The sequence below is a fragment of the Giraffa tippelskirchi genome, chromosome 8 (assembly GCF_054371585.1).
Source record: "Giraffa tippelskirchi isolate mGirTip1 chromosome 8, T2T-mGirTip1v1.2.pri, whole genome shotgun sequence".
In the NCBI taxonomy this organism is placed as follows: Eukaryota; Metazoa; Chordata; class Mammalia; order Artiodactyla; family Giraffidae; genus Giraffa; species Giraffa tippelskirchi.
This window is the reverse complement of record NC_137282.1, coordinates 159,909,183-159,935,155: the sequence shown is the minus strand read 5'-3', so window position 1 is coordinate 159,935,155 and position 25,973 is coordinate 159,909,183. Positions and strand designations below refer to the sequence as shown.

The 25,973-nt window shown below is 45.3% G+C and overlaps 1 protein-coding gene across 3 annotated transcripts in view; it reads right to left on the bottom strand.

Annotated features, from left to right (window-relative positions):
* The window catches only part of BLOC1S5 (biogenesis of lysosomal organelles complex 1 subunit 5), a 47,620-nt gene extending 30,320 nt beyond the window's left edge, over positions 1-17,300 (bottom strand). For 2 of the 3 annotated variants that reach the window (XR_014063289.1, XM_081523670.1), the window contains exons 1-4: positions 17,156-17,300; positions 16,263-16,345; positions 8,001-8,130; positions 2,125-2,183 (exon numbers count right to left, since the gene is read on the bottom strand). Coding sequence is in view for 2 of the 3 variants with exons in the window: in XM_081523670.1 (XP_081379796.1) it covers positions 2,125-2,183; positions 8,001-8,130; positions 16,263-16,345; positions 17,156-17,273 (390 nt within the window). In the remaining variant the exon portion in view is untranslated. The remainder of the gene's footprint in view (positions 1-2,124; positions 2,184-8,000; positions 8,131-16,262; positions 16,346-17,155) is intronic. The other variant, XM_081523672.1, reaches the window with a different exon arrangement.
* Positions 17,301-25,973: the final 8,673 nt, after the last annotated feature.

Below are 25,973 nucleotides of genomic sequence, written 5' to 3'. Positions count from 1 at the left end.
TTAAAACCAAGGGACAGTATCTTTTAATTTAGAAAATCATCAACAGGCAGGATTCTCAAGAACTTCACCAACTCTACAGACCACAGCAGGGCTCTTATCCACAGAGTGATTGCCTGCATCTTACCCAAACAATCGAGTTGGTGGGGAAAAATGCCACCTGACATTCGGAGAGTAACACTATTTCACATAAATTACACAACATGATGTATCAGGTACGTAAAACATCAATCTACCCCATGAGAAAAACAAGCATTTGCCTTGAAGCTCAAGGACTTACCCAAGGGCATATAGTTAGCTAACAAATTCAAGTACCTAAAAATAGAAGATACCAGGTATTTTTTTACCCAATCTGGTAATTTTCCTACTTAGACACTGTTAATACACCAAATGTGCAGAAAGTTCAACGAGTCAAGAAGAACCATCCATCCCCAATATAATTTAATTTTAGGTTAGTTCTGTTCAAGAATGGCAAGAATTGCCATTTTATCCAAAATCAGAAGTGTTCTGAGAATGTCTTAGAAACGAAGATCAATAACGAGCACACCGTCACATTAAAAAAAAAAAGATCCTTTTCATTTTTATTCTGAAAGCCAAGAGACCTGCATCTGTTACAGCCAGAGCTCCAGCACAGCCTTCCTGATTCTCAAACGCAAACACGTCCCTGGTGCTTCCACAACAAACTGCCTCACATCTCACGCCTGGTTCTCTGCGCTCCTCTCCGGAAAGACCCACGTGGATCCTCCACGTGCCAGCTCCCTGGACCCCTGACCTCTCCCATCTATTGCTTCACTCCCCCAGTTCCCTGTCCTACCGTATCGTTCTTCCCATCTTCCATCACTCACGTTTCTACACACGGACCACGGTTGGGCTGGGGCACCCCCTTCCTACTAGTAAATTACACTTTTTGCCCGGACCATGCAAAGCTCTCCACAACTTTATGACAGGTCTTAATTTTATCCTACATTGTATTAGTGTCAGTGGTTTGGGACTCCTAGACCTTTAGCTTCTGTGTGTACAAACTGCCTTAAAGTAAAATCTTTCATCCTCAGTGACACCTGGTCAAGTAGAGACCAGAACCATACCTGCGGTCCAGCCGGGCCTCGCCCACCCCGCCCACGGTGGCGCCCTCGCCGTGCTCTCTGGACACCGGGTGGGTTCGACGCCCCAACTTCCCCGGCCAGCCCGGCCCTGCCAGATCACAGGTGTGCTCACGACAGCTCTGCTTCCCCCCGGCCCACTGGGATCCTGCTCCTCCCAGGCAGCCTTCCCCCCTGGCTTAATCGTCAAGTCCTTTTGGTAAGGCTTGATTTATCAAGCTGCTGAATCTTTAAACTTCATATCAACATTAAGAGTTGAACAGAAAGTTGAGAAATTTAAACTTGGGCAAAGTTATTATTATTCTTTTTTTACAATGGCAGATCTGTACCATTATCACGGATTAACCACACACTGCAGAGAAATGGAGACAGTAATACTTGCTGATACACCACATGCAAAAAGGCAGTATTTTCAGTATTTCTTAACAAGCATATTTCTACTGGCTTAGAGCAATAAATAAGTTATAAAAATTCTTTAGACTGTAAGTTAAAACACCAAAGTATCACGGGAACTTAAATTCGTGTGCTGTTTTTCCACACCTGAATTCAGTTAAGATAAAATTTAAATAAGCAAAGCGCTACCAGCAAGTGATTCACACACTCTCAGATTAGTCATTAAAGAGCCCATCCACAGGCATGAATGCCTCCTTCTCTAGAAAAAATATACATCATACACTCAAGGCTTCAGGCTCAAAGACTGATATTTCCAAGCTGGTGGGTATTTTCTGCTCCATGTAAAAGTCCTATTCTCTCTCCTCCTAGAGAGAAATTCATTTTCAGGGAAAAGATGGAAATGTTGAAAAGGAAAAAAAAGAAGTCTGCAATCTGAATTATAAAAATACAGACAGTGCAATTATGTGACTTCACTGACTCAGCACATCTTCAATGAATCAGCCATTTTTTAATCTTGAAAAATCACTGCATAAAAGAAAAATTCAGTTTTTTTTTAACCAAAAGTAACTGCTACTAATATGATGATAAAAGCCCTGGAGTTACAGGCTCCATTATTCAAAGGATCCACTTTTACCTTTTTTCGCTCCTGTTCCCTCTGCTGGAGTCTACAGACCGAGTCAGTAGCTGCTTGCACTGAAATAAAACAGACAGTGGATTTTCAGTCACCAGCCCTTACTCAAGGGCAGACTTATCTGGATTAAAAACCAAAAGGACAAACAAAAAAACACTTGGATTGTCTTAGATCTCAAGAAACTACACAAAAAAAGCTGGTTTTGTTCACGGCATGGTGGCTAAAAAGTGAAAAAAAAAAGGATTCGGAATAGCATAATGAGAACCATTATCATTTGTGAGCCAAGAACATTTAGTACCAATTTCAATGACAAGTCATCATTAACAACCTCAAGAGTCTCTGAAAAGATATAAAACACCTGATAAATGTATCATTCCTTTCTGATGGAGGCAGCCTTTACAGCGTCTCTGATTCATCAACGTCCTCTCTCCTTTTCCCCATCCATACTGCTGCTCCCTTGGCAGGCAGGACTTGATACCCAGAAAGCGCCAATGACCTTCTGCTATTCTCGCCTCTTCTCCAGTCTTTTAATTCACCCTGGCTGCCACTGCCAGACTCAGGTTTCTCTGAACTGCTGCTTTTGAGTCAGTTCCCTTCTCAATGAATTAAAACAGCTGGTAATAATTACTGTAGCTAATTGCTGAATATTACCATGTGCCAAGAGCTGTGCTAAATACTGTCCATGTTTTACTCCTCTCCACTTTCCTACTAGGTAAAGATCACTGTCCCATTTTACAGATTTTTGGCATCTATAAAAAACTGAGGCGTGAAGAAGTGAAATGTCGGTAACAGCAGTAATGTGACTAACAAGACACAGAAAGCATTATTTAAAATCAGACCCCGACTCTAAAGACTAGGCTCTCACCTTCAACACTCTACCCTTCTTACGATTTCACCAAGGAGAGCAGTCCATCACGTCAAACCTCCTCATTTCCCAGACCCATTTTACTTCTGTACACACGTTTTCACTTACTTCGCTGGCTGGCGTGCAGGCTGAGTCAGCCTCCGTCAGTCACACCTGGAGTTGAGCTCTTACTACCTGTGTAACTGCGCTGGGGCGTGTCTGCTTCCTCCCTCATTCGGCCATTTGCCAGGTGATTCCTGAGCACCCGGTAGGGGCCAGGTGCTACCGCTGCTGCTGGTCAGCTCTCAGAATCTTAGTTCCTCATTTGTGAAATGAACGTAACGACTGGTGAGAGGACTTAAGAGCTGATAGTAGAAATAAGTAACGAAGTAGACAGCATGCTTAAAAACCATGGAAAGATTGATATTAATAGTAGAAGCCGCTCAGAGCAGAGGGTCTTGCACATGGTGAGCGGTCAAGAAGTGTTACTGCCACCATTACTGCACTCCCTGGCCTCTCCCCATTCAAAGTGCTTTCCTCATTCCTCTCCTCCAGTTATGTTTACGTGTTTCAAAAGCCCACTCCCAGGTATAGTGCCTTCATAAAGCCCTCCAGGTGAATCCTTTCCCTATGTGGATTTCCTCTTATTTGAAATTCTTTTATCAGGCAGGTGTATATCCTACCACGTGACCTTGCATTGCCTCAAACAGAGGCTTCCCCAGCTGTTTCACAAGTAAGCCTTCTACCTGAACTGAGCCAGCCCCAGTGAGCTCAGAGCTCCGTGCAGGGCAGGCGCTGGGAGTTCCTTCAGAAAAATGTTAGGCCCCTCCCTGTGAGAACACGGCAAAGAGGAGGATGCCACTTTTAAAAAGTTTTTATCAGTAGCCATTTGATCTAGACTATCAAAGATAATACTGTAGTACTAAAAATGAAGGTTCCCAATCATTGTTTGTTCTAATAGAAAAGCTGAAAACAAAACAAAATAGGAGCTGATTAGATCTGCCTTCTTTCTGTGGTATATTAATATTACATCACCTCTCCCGAGCAGTGGTTCCATCATTTCCTGGTTTTTTTTCCCCTTGGCTCTGAACATAACTTTTAAAAAATCCACTTTATGGACTTTGGGTGCTTCATCATCTTCTGGGCTTAATCTAAGAGTTACAGGAACATGACATTTATTTTGTTGTTTAAAAATTTAATTAGAACACATCTGACAAAGGCACACTTTTCTTCCTTATCACAATGATCTTCGTACTTAGAATATCCATCTTTAGAAATTTCAGTCTCTGAAGTAACGTAGTTTTTAACTTTTCACCCACATGACAAAAAAAAGGTTTGCTTTCCAAACTTAAGGGCACTTGCTTTTCTGAAATCTAAGAAAAAACCACTGTAGAAGCAACTACACTTTCCTTTTCCTTTCCTCACAAGTCGAGGCTCCAGGAGGAAAAGGCTCATTTCTCGAAACGGAATCCTATCTCTCCTACACCATGGACAGGTTGTTCCTAATTCAGTAGCAATAGGAACAGCTTCTATGAAGAACTGAGATGCCTCACCCCACCATAACCACTCCACCCCTTGAAAAATGAGAAAAAGAAAATGGGTCGACAAAATTCTTAGAACTCGAACCTGCTTTAATTTGCAGAGAAACAGAGGGGGGGCAGGTAGGGAGAAAGAAATACAATATGGGAGAGACAGATAAGACGAAGCATTCATTCTGAAAGAAAACCTAATAGAATTCTCCACAGATACTCCCTAATAAAAATAATCATACGAGTTTATTAAAAGACATCAAACACACGGCATGAAAAATGAGACTGCAGGACTAAGGAAACAAACAGAACTATAACCACATCATTATATATCTAAAAACCAATCAAAAACAGGAAGAAATTGAATAGTCTTAAGACTAAACAATTGGCAGCATTATTACTGCAGAACGGAAAGCAAAAACTGTAAAACCTCGATTGTAAACACAGTTAAGGTTCACAACTGAGAGGCTGGCGAGGAGAAGCAGAGGGAAGGGGTGAGGTCCTGGCCCTCCCCAGCCCCCGGCATCTAATGCAGAAACAACAACTCGGCTCTAACTTCTGCCTGTCTTTTAATTGTTATTTTTCTGAGTGATTTTTAAGTAACAACTCTCTTTTACAATAAAGAAACAACTATTTTAACATATTTCCTTCAGTTTTACTTGAGATTTTGTTCTGGTAAATTCAAGTAAAATTTAAAATTAATACTTTAACTTAAAAATTGCCTGAGCTCATTCTTATCAAAAGTTCTCTCTCCCCCTCCCACCTTCCCAACTATTCATTCATTTACCACCTCCACTCAGCCTTCTATTTCGATATACACAAAGATGTCGGGGTGATAATTCACCAAAGTTAAAAAGCAACGGTTATCGTTAGATAATTAAACTGATTTATTGCTTTCTTCTTTTTCTTTCTTATTTTCTTGTTTCTACTTTATTACTTAGACATATATCCTTTTATTTAAATAATGAAAAATAAAGTCTTAAAAAAAGAGAGGAAGGCAGGAAGGGATAGAAAATTCCTTTACTATGGCCTTGTTAGTTAATTTAAATTGAGAAACCACCTAGAGATTCTCTGTCCTTCTTACCCTCTCAAAAGGACTGGGTCTTGATTCTAAGCAAGAAGAACAGACCCTAAGCAGCGTCTCTGGGATGGAAAAACGTAAAGGCTGTGTCCTGCTGACAGGGTGCCGTGTGGGTCACTCTTCCCGCTTACACGTCCTCCCAGAGCTCAGGGACTTTCTGGGGTTAAACTTTCCAGAAGCCACTGGTGATTCTTGGCTCTGTTGCCCCTGCTCACCCAATGCTAAGACACTCAGCTAGGATTCTATAACCGTCTCTGTGGCAACAGTCCAGGACGAGCCCCTCCCTGCCCAATGCTCCACGGTAGCTCAGTTTCATGCCCAGTGTTAGACCAACAGCTGAAGATCCGCACACCAAGTTCTGGGAGTCTCAGCTGACCGCACGCCCAGCTCAGCCCCTAGATGTGCAGAGCTAAGACAGGCCTGACGGGCACGAGACAAAACTCCACTGTCACTAACCTTGTAGCTTAACTTTAATTTACTTAGATGAGAGTATATCCCATAGATAAACGCAAGCCAGCATCGCGGCTTAAAATGTCAACTTTTCAAACATGAAATTCCCCAGGAACAGCAGCTGGGCCCAGGCCAATTTTTAAAAAACTATGTTGGCTCTAAAAGCAAACGATTATCTCCATTATACCTGTGATGTTTGTGCTAACAGATACCATGACATCTTTAGGCTGGAGCCTACTGAGGAAGCCATTCCTGTTTCTAGCAGTAGAAGTACCCCGAGGCTGCCGTGTGTTTCTAATGCTAGAACTTTCATTATTGCTTCACATTTTAATTCTTCCTTTTAGGAAAATACATTTACCATCTGGATGTCCTGTGACCTCTAAAACTTTGCTATTTCATTGTGAACACTATGCTTTTTATAAAAAAAATTTTTTATTTTTGGCTGTGCTGGGTCTTCATTGATGCATTGGGCTTTCTCTAGTTGCGGCGAGTGGGGGCTGCTCTCCAGGTGTGGTGCACAGGCCTCTCACTGTGACAGCTTCTTCTGTTGTGGAGCACGGGCCCTAGAGCACGCAGGCTCAGTAGCTGCAACACAGGAACTTAGCTGCCCCACGGCATGTGGGATCTTCCTGGACCAGGAATCGAACCTGTGTCCCCTGCACTGGAAGACGGATTCTTAACCACTGGACCACCAGGGAAGTCCCAAGACTATGCTTTTAACATGAGGCTTCCCATCAGGAATAGCTGTGACCCAGGAATGAAAATGACTGAAAAATCCATTCATAGATTTTTTTAATTAATTGTAATCCCATTTATTTTTATACACTCCAATGTATAAAAGGAAAGTTACAGCACACCTCAAAAGCATACAAAGGCATTCAGATCAATAAATCTGAGTTTTACTTTCAAGCTGTAATGTCTAGACAGCTTGTCAAGGTCAAGGAACTGACTGGATGAAGGAGCAAGGGCTTGTCTGCAGTGACGTGCAAAGCCTGAGATCAGGTTTAGACTCTTCTCTCTTCCACTCAGAGAAACTACATGTCGCCCTGTCCTCTCCACCCTCCTCCGAGGGTGCAGACTCCCCTGGACTTGCACACACACCCTCGTGTAACTTGGTCATTAACCAAGCCCTCCGGCCACTTCCCCTCACAGGCCACTACGTCACCAGCCTTTGCTTTCTTTTCTTTTCAAAAAAACACTTGTTTATTTGGCTGCACCAGGTCCCAGCTGTGGCCTGCCAACTCTTAGTTGCAGCATGTGGGATCTATTAATAGTCCCCTGACTAGGGATGGAACCCAGGCCCCTGTAATGGGAGTGTGCAGTCTTAGCCACTGGGCCACCAGGGAAGTCCTGGTGCTTCCCCCTTTTCCCTAAAAAGATGCTGTTTCGTTTTCCACCCCCTCATTGTTTGCCAGCACCCTCTGTCCTTGGACAAACTGAACAGCATCAACGTGGATCTGAGGGAAGCCCCAAGTTTCGGATAACACCTCTCATTTTAAATTCAGTTACTCATAAAACTCCTTTGATTTTGTAATCTGATATGTTTGAAAACTATTCTTTTTTGTGAACATCTTTCCACATTAAAACATTTTGCTTAATAAAAAAAGTGATAAAACACAAACATTTATGACAGGGCTTCTTTTTTTTAAGTTAAAAACTCTGGTATCCTGCTTGGCAACGAAGCTTCATTGCACACCCTAATTCCTGGTCATCAAACATCTTCTTGCAGATACATTTTTTAAGGTAAAAAAAGGTTTCAGTTTTCTTACATCCTGGAAGGGTAATCTTGCGCGCCCATCTTGCTGTGGAGGTTAATGCTCTTAACATCAAGGGCGACTGACACTAATCACCTGACTTCTGAAACTGGGCGGCTTCCCTCTCGTCTCCACCTCCCATCAAACACCCTGGGAAATCCGTTTGGGCAGAGCGTGCGTATGAAATAAAGCAATATAAAAAAACAATCACGCCGGCTTACATCTCTGGAGAACTCGGTTTAAGTTGTCTTGCATCGTTTCTCTGCACGTCGGAAGAGTATGTTCATTTGTCTCATGGATCTTGTTCTTCAGATTTTCAAGAACTCGCATTTCTCGAAGACCACGTTTTTCCTATTAAAAGAAAGTACATATTGTGCCTTAAATCTTAGTAATTACTTTCTGAGACTTCCACCCAAGTTCTGGTTGCTATGTTACTACTTATTACTGAAATTTATACAGCCTTCTTCTAATTATTTGCAATGAATAAGGTCACAACATGGAGGTATTTTTTTAAAACTATGAAATGCTTCAAAAGTTGCAAATATGAGTCATATTTTCATACCAATGTTTAAAAATGGACATGAGAAACACCAAAAGAACAAGAAAAGAGACCTAGATTCCATGCATCTCATCTGTGGCAAAGAAATGATCAGATTTTAAATTATATTTTGTTCTTCTTACCATCATAAAGCTTCTATTATTATGCTCTGATCCCACTTCACTCAAATAAAAATGTGTGGAAAAAGTAGTAATACGTGGGTTCTTCCCTGTGTAGAAGAGAGTTATCACTGAGGGCCTGAGACCACCTTACAAAGGCCTGGCTGCATGGTTGGCCTTGCTGGGGACTGGGAACTTGACCAGCCAACAGCTCCCAAGCAGGTAACACTTCCTGTGAATGACAAGACACCTCTCTCCTTCCAGGAGTCTGAACTGTGATACGTGCCAGGCAGAGGCTGCCTACTTCTCAGGTCCCCAGTAAGAACCCTGGACTCCCAGGCTCAGACGAGCTTCCTCGGAAGACAGCGCATCATGTGTTGTCACAACCCACTTCTGGGGGAGTGAAGTGTGCCTCTTGTGATTCCACCGGGTGAGACACTCTTGGAAGCTTCTGCCTAGCTTCCTCTAGACGCCTCCCCAGGCACCTGTTCCCTTTGCCAAGTCTGCTCTGCCTCCTTCGGCCATGATAAACCTCGGGCACCAGCATGCTGAGAAATGCTGGTGAACTGATGCACTTGGGGGTGGTCCTGGGGACCCCGAGCCCGGCCCCAGCTTCAGAAAGCTGAGCTTACACCACCCTCCCGCTTGGGTGGGCTAGACTGAGTGACTTGCTCCCAGGGAATAAAGTGGGGAATGAGAAAAACATGAACTTCACCGAGGAGTCAATGAAGGTGACCTCGTGAGTGACGTCATGATGACGGCATGCACCTCCCCAGGTGACGTGACAAGAAGGACGTGCTCCCTCGCTGGGACGCCTTCCCAGAGCACGTCAGCCCCGTCTAATGCTAAGAAAAACATCAGACAGACCCAGACTGGGCCACACTCTACAGGATACTGGCCAGAACTCAAGACTGTCAAGATCAAGAGAAACAAGGAAAGACCGAAAAATTGTCACAGACCAAAGCGGACTAGAGAGACATGACAATTAAGAGCAGTGTGCTGCCCTGGATTAGATCCCAGGACAGGAAGAGGCTGTAATGGAAAAACCGGTGAGATCCGCGTCAAGTCTGGTGTTTCATTAGCAGCAAGCTCCAGTGTCAGTTTCTTAGTTTTTACTGATGTAGAATAGTAATTAATATAAGAGATTAATAACGGGAGAAGGTGGGTGAGGGGTATTCGAGAACTCTGTGCTATATGAGTTAAGTTTACTGTAAATCTTAAGATAATACAATGCAAAAAGTTCATTGAAAATGAAGGGTGGTAAACTTGATTATAAGGAAATAATGTTATAATAGTCACTACAAGTTTTGTTTTGAACCATCTTATGAAGCAGCTGTGGTAAGATATTTTACTCTAATTTTTCCATAATAAAAAATTTTAAACTTATACAGAAGTTGAGAGAGAATGAAAGAATGAAGCTTGCTTTCTGATGTATAACACCTCATAAAATTAGATTCAGTTAACTTTTCTCAAATTGAAACTGATAACAAGTGCTCATATAACGTGCTTAAGATAGTACTTGGCACTAAACACTTAAAAATGTTAGCAATTATTCAGAGTATTAGTACAGTTATTATATTTTTACATTAAAGATGTAATTTAATAGTATCAGAGAGGAAATGAGAGACTGATGTAATATTTAAATTTTTCTTTCCTTCAAAAAATAGTCCCACAAATCCTAAAACCATACTGTATATATATATATATATATATTTATTACATGTCATATGGGGGATAGACTTTTTCCTTATATTTAATAATCTGAGATACTTTTACAACCTAACCAAAGTGAGAGATCAGATGTCAAGTGAAATTCTACTTTGTCCTCCTTTCAAGGGATTTTCTCTTTAATAAATCAACATTCAAATGCATCAATATGAACCTTCCCAACTCTTATTACTGTGCCTATTTGAACAATTTTTTTTTCTCCCTCACATATAATCAACATTGCTTCCACTTTTTCTATATTTCTCTAACATCAATGTTTCTTTCTCAGATCAAACATCAGCCCCTCTTCAGAAGAGTTCCCTCCCAACTCAGTTGAGAGTTGTTCCCTCTTCTGAGATTTCAATCATTGTGCTTACTTTATCATCATAATTTCACCATTACAATCTGCCCTCTGCAGATGGTAAATCCCTGGAGGTAGAGACCGTTTCTTATTTGTTTTTGCATATCTGCTGAGGCAGACAGTTCTGGATCCATTCCCCTCTTCTCTCTTCCCTCTTCCTCTCCACACCCAAATACCATTTGGTGGTGGTCACCAAGCATTAATGGAGTCACTGCAGCAGCGGCGTGCCTGCTCAGTCGTGGTCAACTTTGCGACCCCAAGGATTGTAGCCCACCAGGCTCCTCTGTCCGTGGGATTTCCCAGGCAAGAACACTGGAGTGGGTTACCATTTCCTCCTCCAGGGACTCTTTCCCACCCAGGAACTGAACCTGCGTTTCCTGCACCTCCTGTGTTGGCAGGTGGATTCCTTACCACCTGGGAAGCCACCTGGGAAGCATTTGGTGGTAAAGGTGCCTGTGGAACAGTCACCGCTAGCCACCTCCCATCTGCCTTCCCTTCTGCTGCAGGAAATGCACACGTGATGGCTGGCCTCCCGAAGCCACCCTGTGAGCGAGAGGACGCGAGCAACCCCGCTGGAGGAAAGGCTGAGGCTGTGGGGCTCTGGCCGCTGTGGGAGGAAAGGAGAGCCACTCTCTTCAGGGGTCTGTCACTAGGAACCAAACACCTTCCTTCAGACACAAGCGGGTATATTCGAGAACTCGAGTAAAACAGAGAATGAAACCTGCTGAAGATGAAGCAAGGAGCTGGCGCAGGACCGCAGGTCATGAACTGTGACCCGCGCGGGCCTCCCCTCTCAGAGGCCTGGCACCTCGTTACTCACTCGCTGAGACCACCAGGCGGATGCGCACTCGAGGGGCCCCACCCGGATCTCTGTTCACAGCACTTACTGGAATCGGGGGAATAAAAGCTCTGTGCAAAGTCAGGAGCAAGACAGTCAAGGGTCCTGAAACGCTAGTGAACACACAGAGGGCCTAGAGTACTGTAACAGGACGCCGAGAACTGAAGCAACGCTGCCACCGCGTGGCGCTTACTCCTGTCTTTTGGAGATAAAATTTTATAAAGAAAAAGATTGTTGTTGCCTGGTGCATTAACTTTTAAAAATACGTAAACTACAAACAAGCTTCCCTTTAAACGTGAACCAGTTTGCTTCAAGTGAACCACATTTAAATGGTCTAGAGGAGACAAAAACTCAAGGAACCACGTTCAACGTCATGTAATAACTTGTAATGGAAAAGAATCTGAAAAAGAATGTATGTGTGCCTAACTCAATCCCTCTGCAGTGTACCTGCAACACTGTTAATAACTGTACTTCAATAATTAAAAAAACAAAACAAAATGGGAAACCTCCCGAAGCCCTGACAGCGCTCCTCACCATTCCTCCGGGCCCAGCTGTGCGACTCAGGGAAGACCGCTTTCATTATGTAGAGGAGGTCATTGTTTGGGCCCAGAAAAGAACTGTAAACACTGCACATCTCTGCTCGACTCTAAATCTCCAAAACACTCTCGGCGTCTCCCTCACAATCTGAAGGGAACGGTCAGAGTGTAACAGTCAGAATAGGCAGCCCAGGCCGATGCAGAGTGATTTCCACTGAACTCCCAGAAAGACGGCCCAAGAGGGGACTGTGGGAGAGGCCGGCGCCAGGTACCTTTCATGAAGACGAGTGAAGTGACAGGCAGCTGCAGAGAGCACCGACACGCCGACAAAAGGCTGGGCCCTTCAGGGACGATTCTTCCATGAGGACAGCAGTCAGCCCGGCTGCAGGAAGCGGGGCCTGGGTCTGTCCCACCCACGGACACAGTGCTGGTTCCTAACACGAGGTCTCACACAAAGTAAGTGCTCGAGACGTTCTGTTGGACCTTCTATAACAAGCTTACATCTACCATATCCAGTGTGAAAATGTTATTCTTTAGTAAACAATCTCCTTCCCAGGTGGCGCTAGTGGTAAAGAATATGCCTCCCAATGTGAGAGACATAAGAGATGCAGGTTTGATCCCTGGGTCAGGGATATCCCCTGGAGAAGGGAAGGCCAACCCACTCCAGTATTCTTGCCTGGGGAATTCCATGCACAGAGGGGCCTGGTGGGCTGCAGTCCATGGGATCACAAAGACTTGGACACTGAGCAAACACACACACGGGTCTTGAGACACATTTACAGACTTTTAAAAAAATAAAAACTATTTGGTATTTCAAATTAGTCAGCCTGGGGCAGGGGGAGCAAGATGACTTATGAAAAAACCAGGGGATGTTGGAAGTGCCAAGTTTTAGTCCAAGCTCTGCCAACTGTTCCCCTGAATCATACTAAGTATCTTCAACACACCAGACATTCTTTTAGGCACTTGGATACAACAAAGCATAAGAATGGTTAAGTGTCTACATTCTCATGAAAGGCAACAGGCAATAAACAAGCAAAGAGTAAGAAAAACATAGGTAGTAATAAGAGCTTATGGGAGGCACAATTCTAAGGTGGTCCCTGAGATCCCCACCCCCAGTATACACCCTATGCTATGATGTGCTCCAAGCCAGGCTTCAACAGGACAAGAACTGAGAACTTCCAGATGTTCAAGCTGGATTTAGAAAACGCAGAGGAACCAGAGATCAAATTGCCAACATCCAATGGATCATCGAAAAAGCAAGAGAGTTCCAGAAAAGCATCTACTTCTGCTTCATTGACTATGCTAAAGTCTCTGACTGTGTGATTCACAACAAACTGTGGAAAATTCTGAAAGAGATGGGAGTACCAGACCACTTTACCTACCTCCTGAGAAATCTATGCAGGTCAAGAAGCAATAGTTAGAACCGGACATGGAACAATGGCTTGGTTCAAACTTGGGAAAAGAGTACATTAAGGTTGTATATTGTCACTGAGCTTATTTAACTTATATGCAGAGTACATCATGAGAAATGCCAAGCTGGATGAAGCACAAGCTGGAATCAAGACTGCCAGGAGAAATACCAATAACCTCAGATATGCAGATGAAACCACCGTTAAGGCAGAAAGCAAAGAGGAACTAAAGAGCCTCTTGATGAAAGTGAAAGAAGAGAGTGAAAAAGCTGGCTTAAAACTCAACATTCACAAAATAACATCCTGGCATCTGGTCCCATCATTTCATGGCAAACAGATGGGGAAACAGTGGAAACAGTGACAGATTTTATTTTCTTGGGCTCCAAAATCACTGCAGATGGTGACTGCAACCATGAAATTAAAAGACGCTTACTCCTTGGAAGAAAAGCTATGACCAACCTCGACAGCACATTAACAAGAAGAGACGTTATTTTGCTGACAAGTGTCTGTCTAGTCAAAGCTATGGTTTTTCCGGTAGTCATGTATGGATGTGAGAGTTGGACCATAAAGAAAACTGAATTGATGCTTTTGAACCGTGGTGTTCGAGAAGACTCTTGGGAGTCCCCTGGACTGCAAGGAGATCAAACCAGTCTATCCTAAAAAGGAAATCAACCCTGAATGTTCACTGGAAGGACTGAAGCTGAAGTTCCAGTACTTTGACCACCTGATGTGAAGAGGTGACTCATTAGAAAAGATCCTGATGCTGGGAAAGACTGAAGGTGGGAGGAGAAGGGGACGTGCTGCAAAGAGTCAGACACGACTGAGTGACTGAACAGCAACACTGATCAGTCCTATCAGACGCTGGGACCCCATGGACTGTAGCCCGCCAGGCTCCTCTGTCCACGGGATTTTCCAGGCAAGATTACTGGAGTGGGTTGCCATTTCCTACTCCGGGGATCTTCCCGACCCAGGGTCAAACCCATCTCCTGCACTGGCAGGCAGATTCTTCACAGCTGCGCCATCCGGGAAGCCCACACACATCTGTCAGTTATTCAGTCAAATCCTAACGGAGGTCCTGCTGTGAAGCTAAGTCTCACATCAGCTGACTTGAAGGGAGATGATCTCAAGGAGGCCTGACTTCATCAGTGAGTCCTTAACAAGGCATGAACTCTTCCAGGCAAGAGAGACTTGAAGCATGAGAGGGATTCCACCTGATGGTCTCTCCACGTGTTAAGTCTTTGAAGAAGGGACCATATGGCAAGGAAGGTGGGTGGCTTCTAGGAGCTGAGTGACTCCCAGCTGACAGCAAGCAAGGAAATGGGACCTTCGTCTACCTCAGTGAGGAAGTGAGTCCTGCCAGTCACGGGAATCAGGAGGACCCTGAGCACCAAGCAACGATGGAGCCTGGCCCAGCCCTGGATCTTCACCCTGTAAGACCTTGAGCAGAGTACCCATCATGCTGTGTCTAGACGTTCTTCTCACTAAGGAACCGCCAACGATCTTTACATAGCAGGATAAGGGGACAGGGTCTAGTGAGTTTTCTGTGTGAGGGATAACTATTCTTATCCTGCCATAAAATGATGATGAAGAAAACCAACAGCTACCTTCAGGTACCAAAAAATACTCCAAGAGACACACACCTTTCATCTTCACAACAACGCTGTGAAGCAGGTGTTACGCAGACTTTGAGTTTGCTGAGCCCAGAAATGGTGTCCAATGCAGCAGCCCTGTCCGTGCCTCCTAAGTGCTCTGTACCAGAGGCTTTCTGGACTTGTAAAGGGTTTATGGAAACCTTCTCTCCTTTTGGCAGACCAAAGACTTCCTCCTTGGAGTCTCACTTGAAAATAAAATCCTGACTCACAGAGAATCACAAAATTGTTTGTGTAACACTATTAACCATTATCAACCTAACAGGAGCGTGGGGTGTTATGCACAGTGAACCAATTCTACATGTGCAAAACCACAGTCAAGTGCGACAGGATGGCAGGCTGGTGCATCAGGACTGTTGAGACAGAACATACAAGGTTGGGTGGTAGATGGTCCAGCTAGAAAGACAGGGACCAGGTCACAACAGGATACTGGCCTTTTGTCTATAGACAGAAAATGATACCTGAGAGTTTTAAACTCTGGCAGAGTCCCTTGGACTGTCAATCCTACATGAAATCAACCCTGAAAATTCATTGGAAGGGCTGAAGGTGAAGCCGAAGCTTCAATACTTTGGCCACTTGATTCGAAGAGCCAACTCACTGGAAAAGACCCTGATGATGGGAAAGATTGAAGGCAAAAGAAGAGGGCAGCAGAGGATGAGCTGGTTAGACAGCATTACTGAGTCAATGAATTTGAGCAAACTCCGGGAGAGAGTGGAGGACAGAGGAGACTTACATGCTATAGTCCATGGGGTCACAAAGAGTCAGACATGACTGAGTGACTCAACAACTACTACTCTGGCCGCAGGGTGAAGACTAGATTTGACTGGGTTGATAGAGCAGGCATACCAATCAGAAAGGATAGATTTATGCAGTAATGTCTAGAAATTGTTCGCTGAATGTGACCTACAGGGGAGGGAATAACCAGGGGTGATTCTCACACTTTAACTTGAGAGCTTTGGGTAGATGCTGCTGCCTCAAATGAGAATAAAAGAATACAGAAAAAGGGTCTGGAAAACTGACCCATCCATCTTTAAAATCTTTTTTTTTTTTTTTTTTTTAACTATACCTCATCTTACAGATGAAAAACTGAGCTCAACAGACAGTAAATAAGCCAAAGCACACACCAGACCTGGAGCCCCAGGCTCCTCCCACCTACACTTGTGCTCCCTCTATTCATGTCAATGTCTCTTAATAAGCTTTACTTTGTATATTTTATGGACACAAGAACAGAAATCAGAGATTTTAAAACTAGAGAACTTCCCTTCTGTGTATTAACACACTAACGATCAGGGCAGTATTTTTGCAAACTGAGTTGCAAATACTCACTTCAAATTCTTTCACAAAATACCGGGTTTCACCTTGGATAACTGGTCTGTGATCTAAGAGCCTTGAATGAACTTCTCCAAGATCTGTAAAGAGAAAATGAAATTCAAGGTCAACCCATGCTAAGCGGCACAATCTCTAGCTTGTTTCACTCTTCCTGTTCCCCATAAACATACGCAGGTTAAAATCCGGTTCAGACTATGGATTATCCGGTTAGTAAATTGGTAAAGTAGTTTTGAGAACAATTAGGCAATATCTAATAAAGTGAAGGCATATACACCCAGCAATTTCATGCTGAGATTAAAGTCCAGTTTAGACTATGGATTATCTGGTTAGTAAATCGCTAAAGTAGTTTTGCGAGAGCAATCTGGCCACATCTAACAAAGTTAGAAGACACGCACACCGAGGAATTTCACGCCTAAGTATGTGCCCTAGAAAAACCTCTTAGACAAAAAAGAGAGACTGTATGATGTTTACTACGGGACGAGCCTAAGCGAAGGGAAAAAAAAGTGGGGGAACAACCTAATACACTCATGGATACTACAAAGCAGTGAATGAAAATGAATACAGTGGGGTAACATTTATTAACATGGACACATCCCACAAATAAAACGTCAAGCACAAAAGCAAGTTTCAGAAGAATAAAGCCACTTAAATAAACTTTCAAAACAGGCGGCTTCTACAAGGAAGCAGGAGGGGCTGGGTCGGTTTGCCGTTGCTGGGAGGCACCTGGCGCGGAGAAAGGAGCGCACCCGGGCCAGGGTCCCCCACCCTCAACCTGCCGCAAACCCGAGGCCGCCGGGGCGCGACCTGCGGCTCGGCCCCGGGTCACAGGGTGCCGCCTGGTCGGTGGGGCTGCGCTGGGACCACCAGGCGAGAGCCCTGCGACGCCATACCCTTGATAATGAGGTGCGCCGGCGAGCCCGCGGACCCCAGAGAGTCCTTCTTCTTGCCGCCGCCGCCGCCCGGGGCGGCCTCACAACCCACGGGGATCTCCGTCCCACCGCCGCTCATCCCGGCCTGCTCCGCCCACCCGCGACCGCGGTGCGCCTGCGCACACCTCCGTGGACGGCTTTGCCTGCGCGGGGTTTTGGCGTCATCAAAGGGCGTCGGGGAAGCCGAGTCGACCCAGCGGCGGTTCCCGTAACGGCACTACGGTGTAGCCACTGACCTGACCTTGAAAGAAGCCAGTGCCACCATGCTAGATTATGGCAGGTGCATCCGGCTGATGAGGATGTCTCAAAGTTAGAGCTAAACTTATTCCTCCTCCCTAAACCCGCTGGAGAGGTTTGGAGAGGTTGGCGGAGAGGAAATTTAGTCATAGAATAATATTAATAATAGTGGCATAAATATATTATCTATACTGTTACCAGCCACCAGTATTTTACAGAGGGTCTTGACGTACGTGCTTTGCCACCTTGGTCGTCATGACAACTCTGGGGAACAGTTTTGTCATTTCTAATAAATGAAGAAGTAGATCTAGAGATTAACTTGCCCAAATCATTTCTCCGAATCATTCATGCCCATGTAAAGAGCAAAAGATGTGTGTTCTTGGCATCTGTATTTACAAAATCTCAACCAGTTGTTTCGTAGGCGAAGAGAAAACGAGTGTAATTATGGAAGGGACCGTTTTTGCTAGGCTGCTTTGATTTGTAGTCGTGAAAAAACAAATCTGGTGCTGACAAGTATCTAGTGCTGCTGTGTGGTAAACTTTATAAAGTCCATCTTGTAGTCTCAACAAGGCTTCCTGCCTGTTGAAAGGACAGGGCAGTGCAACTTGACAATGTCTTCTTCACCTCCTATATTCATCCAGTGTTTCTAAGACTCGACTATTAATCCCTCCCTTTCTCCCTCCTCTCTTCCTGCACAGTGCTTACCCTCAAGGGTTTCTCTAGCCACCAAAATTTACAACCTAGGGCGTTATAAAGGAGAAGGCAATGGCACCCCACTCCAGTACTCTGGCCTGGGAAACCCCATGGACGGAGAAGCCTGGTAGGCTGCAGTCATGGGGTCGCTGAGTCGGACACGACTGAGTGACTTCACTTTCACTTTTCACTTTCATGCACTGGAGAAGGAAATGGCAACCCACTCCAGTGTTCTTGCCTGGAGACTCCCAGGGACGGGGGAGCCTGGTGGGCTGCCGTCCATGGGGTCGCACAGAGTCGGACACGACTGAAGCGACTTAGCAGCAGCAGCAGGGCATTATAAATGATAGTATGGAAGAAAGCGCAGCACATATGTGGGACACCTGGGGACAGAAGGCGGTTAGGAAAGACTTCCCAGAGGAGGTGTGTTTTGTCTTCAGATCTGAAATGAGGTGTTAGGTGGGGGTGGGGTGAAGATGGAACTTCGGAATTTCTAGCAGCGGAAATAAAGAGGCATGAAATAGATGAATTCGTAAACAGAATGTAAACTTGGCTGATGGCAAGTTATCGAGTCGGGCTTCTAACCTTTCATTTCCCTCCCTTTGGCATCTACCTCCAGAAAGCAGAATTATTTTTAAGGCCCTTCATTATCCTCCTCACGTCTAGGCACTTTTCTGACTCAAGTTTCCTTCTGCACCTGCAGGACTAAGTCTTCTCTTAATTTGGCTCTCAGTGTCTTTGAACTACTGAAAAACCTGAGCAGGCTTGATACCTAGCAGGACCCTGTGGGGTCCTGGGCACAAAACCTCTCTGTGGCCCCCATTTCTTGAGTACAGGGAATAGAATTCATTCAGCCTCCATGACCTTCCCTGAGTTCCAAGGAGCAGGTTCAAACAGTTGTTAATTAGTAAAGGGAGGGGATGTGGAGACAAGAGAGGAGCAGTTAACAGAACCAATAATGGCTAGAGTTCCCTAGTGGTCGAGTGGTTAGGACTCCGTGTTCTCACTGCTGCAGATAGATAGTGAAAGTCTCTCCGTCATGTTTGACTCTTTGTGACCCCATATACAGTCCATGGAATTCTCCAGCCCAGAATACTGGAGTGGGTAGCCTTTCCCTTCTCCGGGGGATCTTCCCAACCCAGAGGTCGAACCCAGGTCTCCTGCATTGCAAGTGGATTCTTTACCAGCTGAGCCACAGGGGAAGCCCAAGAATACTGGAGTGGGTAGCCTATCCCTTCTCCAGCGGATCTTCCCAACCCAGGAATCGAACTGGGATCTCCTGCATTGCAGGCGGATTCTTTACCAGCTGAGCTCTCAGCGAAACCCCTCACCGCTGTAGTCTGGGTTCAGTTGCTGATTGGGGAACTAGGGTCCCTGCAAGCTATGAGGCCAAAAAAAATAGTGCAGCCTTGGGGCAGGGCGCTGGTTCCTCCTCAAGGGATACACAGAACAATGTCCTTGAGCTTTTCTGCAGATACTGAAACCCCTACCAGGTAGGAGAAGTTAACTGAAAGCTGCCCACAAGCATGTGTAGACCCCAGACTGGTTGGAAAACAGAAGGTTGGTGATGCTGACTCCCGCTTACCTCACCCCCAGCCCATCAGAAGAGTGTCCACAAGCTGATCACACCCTGTTTGAACCATTACTATAAAACTCTCACTACCCCCTCCACATTGGGACACACAGTTGTAAAGCTGTTCTTTTCTACTTCATCCAAAACTCTGTCTCCAAAGTTTAATTCGGTGTCGGGGTACAGAGGCTGTATTCACCTTTGGGTTCCCTCTTCACGAGTGATCGCTTCTCCCACATTAATGTGGAGTTAAAAATGAACATCCTGGGTTGTGCTTCCCCAAGTTCTGTTTTAGTGGTTCTGGGGTAGCTGCTCCCTCCCCTTCACCAATTGCCAATTGATTAGGAGATAAGCAATAAAAGAACTCCAGGTGCAGTAGTTAACACTTTGGAATCAGACAGAATTGGGTTCAAATTCTGGCTGTGCCACTTGCCTGAATTTCCTTTTCTACAAAATGGCCATAAAATATCCATATTATAAAGCTGTTGCTGCTGCTGCTGCTAAGTCGCTTCAATCGTGTCTGACTCTGTGCGACCCCACAGACGGCAGCCCACCAGGCTCCCCCGTCCCTGCGAGTCTCCAGGCAAGAACACTGGAGTGGGTTGCCATTTCCTTCTCCAATGCATGAAAGTGAAAAATGAAAGTGAAGTCGCTCAGTCGTGTCCGACTCTTCGAGACCCCATAGACTGCAGCCTACCAGGCTTCTCTGTCCACGGGAGTTTCCAGGCAAGAGTACTGGAGTGGGGTGCCATTGCCTTCTCCGATTATAAAGCTGTAATGATTAAAAAAGATAAAACCTGTAAAGTACTTAGAACTGTGCCTGGCACATATCAAATGCTCAGTAAATATTATTTCAATAACTTCCTGTATCTTCTTTTAAAGCCCTGTATAATCTGCTCTCATTCTTCCAGCCTGCCTTTAGCTGCCACCATTATAATTTCTTGCATATGTTTTGCACTTTATGATTTATAAACTGTTATCACACATAACATGGGCTTCCCAGGTGACTCAGTTAAAGAATCCACCTGCAATGCAGGAGACGAGGGTTTGATCTTCTGGAGAAGGAAATGGCAAACCACTCCAGTATTCTTGCCTGGGTGATCCCATGGACAGAGGAGCCTGGTGGGCTACAATCCACAGGGTCTCAAAAGAGTTGGACACAACTGAGCAACTAAACAACAACACATAACATACCACATTCTCAATCTTCACAATCTATTTGAGGGAATACTAAAATACCCATTTTCAGGTCTTCCCTGGTGGTCCTGTGGTTAAGACTTTGTGATTCCAATGTAGGGGGCATGGGTTCCATGCCTGGTTGAGGAACTAAGATTCCACATGTTGTGAGACACGCCCCCCCCCAAAAAATAATTAAAAAACCAAAATACCCATTTTTTAGATACAGAAACTCAGGATTAGAGAGCGTGGGTGAGACTCTAATGTGTCTACAACACTTCCTCCTTGCCCTGTACACTCGGGACAGCACACTGCTCTGCCATCAAGAGAAGGACTTTGTTCCCCTTCCAGCGGTCGGTCAGTCTGGACTGACCTTGTGACTTCCTTTGACCAGTAGAACCTATTTTTGAAGTGGATTAACAAATTAAAAATGGAAGAAACTGATGAAAAGAAAGGAAAATATTAGATGGTCTTTAGGGGTAATATACTTAATATTACCGTGTATTAATCATATAAAGTTTTGGAAATGCCTCCGGCACACTAAGCCCAGAGGCGAGTGTGTTGTGAAATAATGTGCTGTGTGTTGGTATCAGCTGTCTTCTAGGAGCAGCTTTACATTTCTGATCTTTCCTGGACCGAATCCTGCTTGGTGCCCTGAGCGCTGCTTCCAGCATAGCTCCGTCACTTTGAGAATATGCAGTGCTTTACTGCGAGAGCTGCTGCTGCTGCTAAGTTGCGTCAGTCGTGTCCGACTCTCTGCGACCCCATAGACGGCAGCCTACCAGGCTCCGCCGTCCCTGGGAGTCTCCAGGCAAGAACACTGGAGTGGGTTGCCATTTCCTTCTCCAATGCATGAAAGTGAAAAGTGAAAGTGAAGTCGCTCAGTCGTGTCCGACTCTTCGAGACCCCATGGACTGCAGCCCACCAGGCTCCTCCGTCCGTGGGATTCTCCAGGCAAAAGTACTGGAATGGGGTGCCATTGCCTTCTCCGAGAGCTGCTGCTCTTGGGACAGAGACAGCCGATCGGAAGTCAGGATGCTCCAACAGCACACTGGGCCCACCTCCAGAAAACTGGACTCGGATGTGAAAACTGACAAGAGCACCCACTTGTGGATGAGTGCAGCTTCTCCATGTCACCCAAGCTTCCGACAGGTGGTCCTCGTGGCGGGGTTGCCACACCAGACGTGTTGAATCAAACACTCAAACGGGGACCCAGCAATTTGTGTTTTGGGAAGGCCAAGGTGATTACCATTCACGTTCAAGCCTGAGAACCACTGCATTCGTGCACTGCCTGTCATCCATGCCCCAAACTTCTGACAATGACAGTTAACTCTAGCGTACTTTCATACAAGTCACAAGGCTCGAGCCAAATGCCTAACAGGAACCGTAGAGCTGGTGGGGCCAACCAGAGGGCCAAACATTCCCTGGTGGCTCAGATGATAAAGAATCTTTCTGCAATGCAGAAGACCCAGGTTTGATCCCTAGGTCGGGAAGATCCCCTGGAGAAGGAAACAGCAACCCCATCCAGTATTCGCGCCTAGAGAATCCCATGGACAGAGGAGCCGAGCCTGGCAGGCTAGAGTCCGTGGGGTCACAGAGTCACACACTAGTGAACGACTGTGTGTGTGTGTGTGTGTTGCAGAAGGTCAGGAAAAACTGGGCCAGTGGAGGAAGGATAACCCATTTTGCACAAACAGACTAGTTCGTGGACTGCACCAAAGAAACTTTGTAATTTGTAATCAGATAGCTGGAAGTTTGTGGTCTTGCACAAAGCAGGCCTGGGGCCTTGCTGTTTAGAGCAATGCCTTGTCAGGTTAGCTGTGTGGCATTGTATTTCAAGCTTAACTTGGACAGACAGGCCTACTAGGCACAAATTTCTCAAGTAGATGATGTTCGGGGGGACAAAAATTATCCACAGCAAGGCCTCAAGCACAGATGACCCTCAGCAGAAATGGCAAGCCTAATCCGCGGGATCCCTCCTACAGCTCACTAGCCCTGGGGACCCAGCCTCTCTGAAGTGGAAGAGACAGCACGGATGGGCCATCACATTAACTCGGCAGGCTGGAAGAGCTGCGGCACTTTCATTCTCCCCACAAAGAAACCCAAGTTTAAAAGATGAAAATATTCCTAAAGGAATCGCGCTAATGGAAGAAGAAACCCTTGAGCCACAGCAGCAAAAATGGCCAGCATCTCAAATTCTCCTGATTTCTCGTCTCCCTGCTTTTGGTCTCGCTTGTAAGTGAAAGATGAGTTTTGCTAGATAAGGTAGCAGTTGGAATTAGTTTTATTCATCAGCAGGAGGGAGAAAAAGGCAGAGCCTGCAGGAATATGGGCTCCAGCAACAAGTAATCATTATTGCAAAATCAAATTCCCCATCTCATCTCGGATATGCCTGTATGTAACCCTGGAGCTGGGCTTCAGTGTTATAAATCCAGATCTAAGACATGGAGGAGTGGGATGAGGAGCCCCCTTGTGTACCGAGAACCTCTGCCCGGCAAGAGATATATGATGGCAACTTTCCCCCATTGCTTTTGCAGTAAAATTCACCCAGAGCTCCAGGAAGAGTTGGGAATGTAATTCATCTTCAATAAATCAAGACTAAAATTAAGATGGCCAGATACGTAGCGGCCTACTCAGGTGCATGGAGAATTTGAAATTTAGTGCCCTGGTAATGGGTCGGAACAGGTTATCCAATTATGGAGAGAAGAAATATTGCTCTCTGGGGTTAGAAAGCTAAATGCTCAAATCCATGACACTACCACATCTCTGCCAAAGCTAGATTAATATTAAAGTTTGTGTAACATCTAATTCTTTTTTTAAGTAATGAAGTCAAATGATAGGAAAAATATATATACATGAAAGAGCTGTACTTCGTAATCATCCTAATTTGACTCCTTGTCAAACAACTGTGTCTTTCATCTCTTGGTGTGATGTATGTGTAACTGATCGTTACAGAGTTCTACTCATTTCTAACAATACTTCTGCTCAAACTGTTATCAACACATCTTGAAGCTTTTCTGGAAGGACTTTAGCAGGGCTCTCACATTTAGCACCAGGAGAGGGTGATCTGCCCATTCATTCCAGTTCTACCTCCCTGCCTCAGTCCCTGCAGGAAACCTAATGCGCCCATTGAAGACTGTGGGGACTATGGCTTCAGGCTTAACTGGGTGGAGCCAATGGGGGACCTACATGCTTAATGGGAGTGAAAATGAGAATGCTCACACATCTGTTAAAATCCCTTGGTGTGGGACTTCCCTGGAGGTCCAGCGGTTAAGAATCCACCTTGCAAGGTAGGGGACACTGGCTTGATCCCTGGTTGGGAAGATCCCACATGCTAAGCCTGAGCACCACAACTACTGAAGCCTGCACATCCTAGCCCCTGCTCACTGCAACTAGAAAAAGCCCACAGGTAGCAATGGAGACCCAGTGCAGCCAAATACAGATTTAAAAAAAGACTGACAAAACTTCAGTGCAATAATCTTATTGCTGAATGTGGATGGTGACGGGATAATTTAAATTAGGTCACTTTTCCTACCATCTTGGGATAGCATCTGCCTGCCAGGGACTGACAACCACAGAGCTCCACAAATCACTTCAAACCCCAGTGCGTGCGAGGATGACAGGTGATGTCCTCCAATTCTGCAATTGTATGATTCCCATTCCTGCCAGCTGTGGTCTCACTGGGTAATCAGCATGTGGGTTAGTCTCAGCCTCTGCCATGGTTCCTAAATTAACACGAGATAATGTGTATGTTGTAAAGTGCCTGGTACAGAGCCCAGAACACAGACGTGATTATGGTATCTCATTATTTCTATTTACTCTCAGAGAATCCACAGGCTCTATGGATGACACAATTACACACTTGCCCTCATAGAGTTTCCAATCCAATCGTCTGTAAAGAAATTCTGGAAACAGCATGTAAAGCATTCTTGGAGAGGCTGCCAGCTGCTCAGCACTCCTTGGAAGTATGTAGGAATATACTTTCCTTCCTCCTCACTGACAGAGCACAGGTTTTACTCTGGCTGGCGACGTGTGTGCTAAAGAACTACATTTCTGGCCTCCCTCCCTGCGGGGAGGGCCAAAGTCATGTAAATAGATATTGCTGAACAGGGCTTCCAGGAAAGGTCGTTCGAGTGAACTGACTCAGCCAGGAGAGGAGTCTTCTTGCCCTTCCTCTGACTTCCTTCTCTGGATCTTAATCATGGACTTAAAGTCTGGAGCCAATAGCCAACTTGGACCATGAGGTGAACTTGAGAAAACAGAAAACTACTTGCTTTGTATGAAGAAGTAGGTGGATGCCTACCAGCAACTGTGGACTGTCTCATTTCACATGAGAAAAAACAACCCCTTGGTTCTTCCGCTGTCCACCTGTACCTAATTGCAATTCGCACTTAGACTTTTCCTCGTTAGCTCAAGATGTACTTACTACTACATTCTTTCAACAAACATACCTAGCATCTACAGTTATGTGCCACTCATGGTTTTTGAGGGCTGCAAAAAGTACCTGATCTCAAGGAATTAAACATCCGGAGGAGACAGGTGATCAAAAAGAGCAATGACGTTCAGTGCCAGAATGGGAGGCAGGGGGAGATGGGGTGGTCAGTGTGGACCCGATTTTCAGGACATGACAAAGTTGAATACTGAAGAGGTTATCAGAGAAAAGGCATTTCAGGCAGAGAAGTGCCTGACGGAAGTGACCCAGCAGACTTTCTAAGGGGAAATGAATGGTTTCAATTCAGACACTGAGAGTTATCATTTAATCTTTGCCTTAGGGAACAGGTTTTTCTCTTCTCTGCCTTCCTCTCATTCTCCCAGACCATCCTGGCATGTAGGACGTGAGAAACTGTTTTTTTTGTTTGATTGCACTGTGGGGCTCACAAGATCTTAGTTCCCTGACCAGGGATGGAACTCAAGTCCTCGGTAGTAAGGGCGCTGAGTCCTAACCAGTGGACCTCCAGGGAATTCCCTGGTGCTAGCCTGAAGCAACGCTGAACTCTGCAATGAAGGACTGACTAGCAGATGTAAGGAAGCCCAGAGGGTTAAGACTCACAAGGCACAAGTGGGAAGAGGGTCCATTCAGCAAAGAGGTGTCCTGCGCCCCTT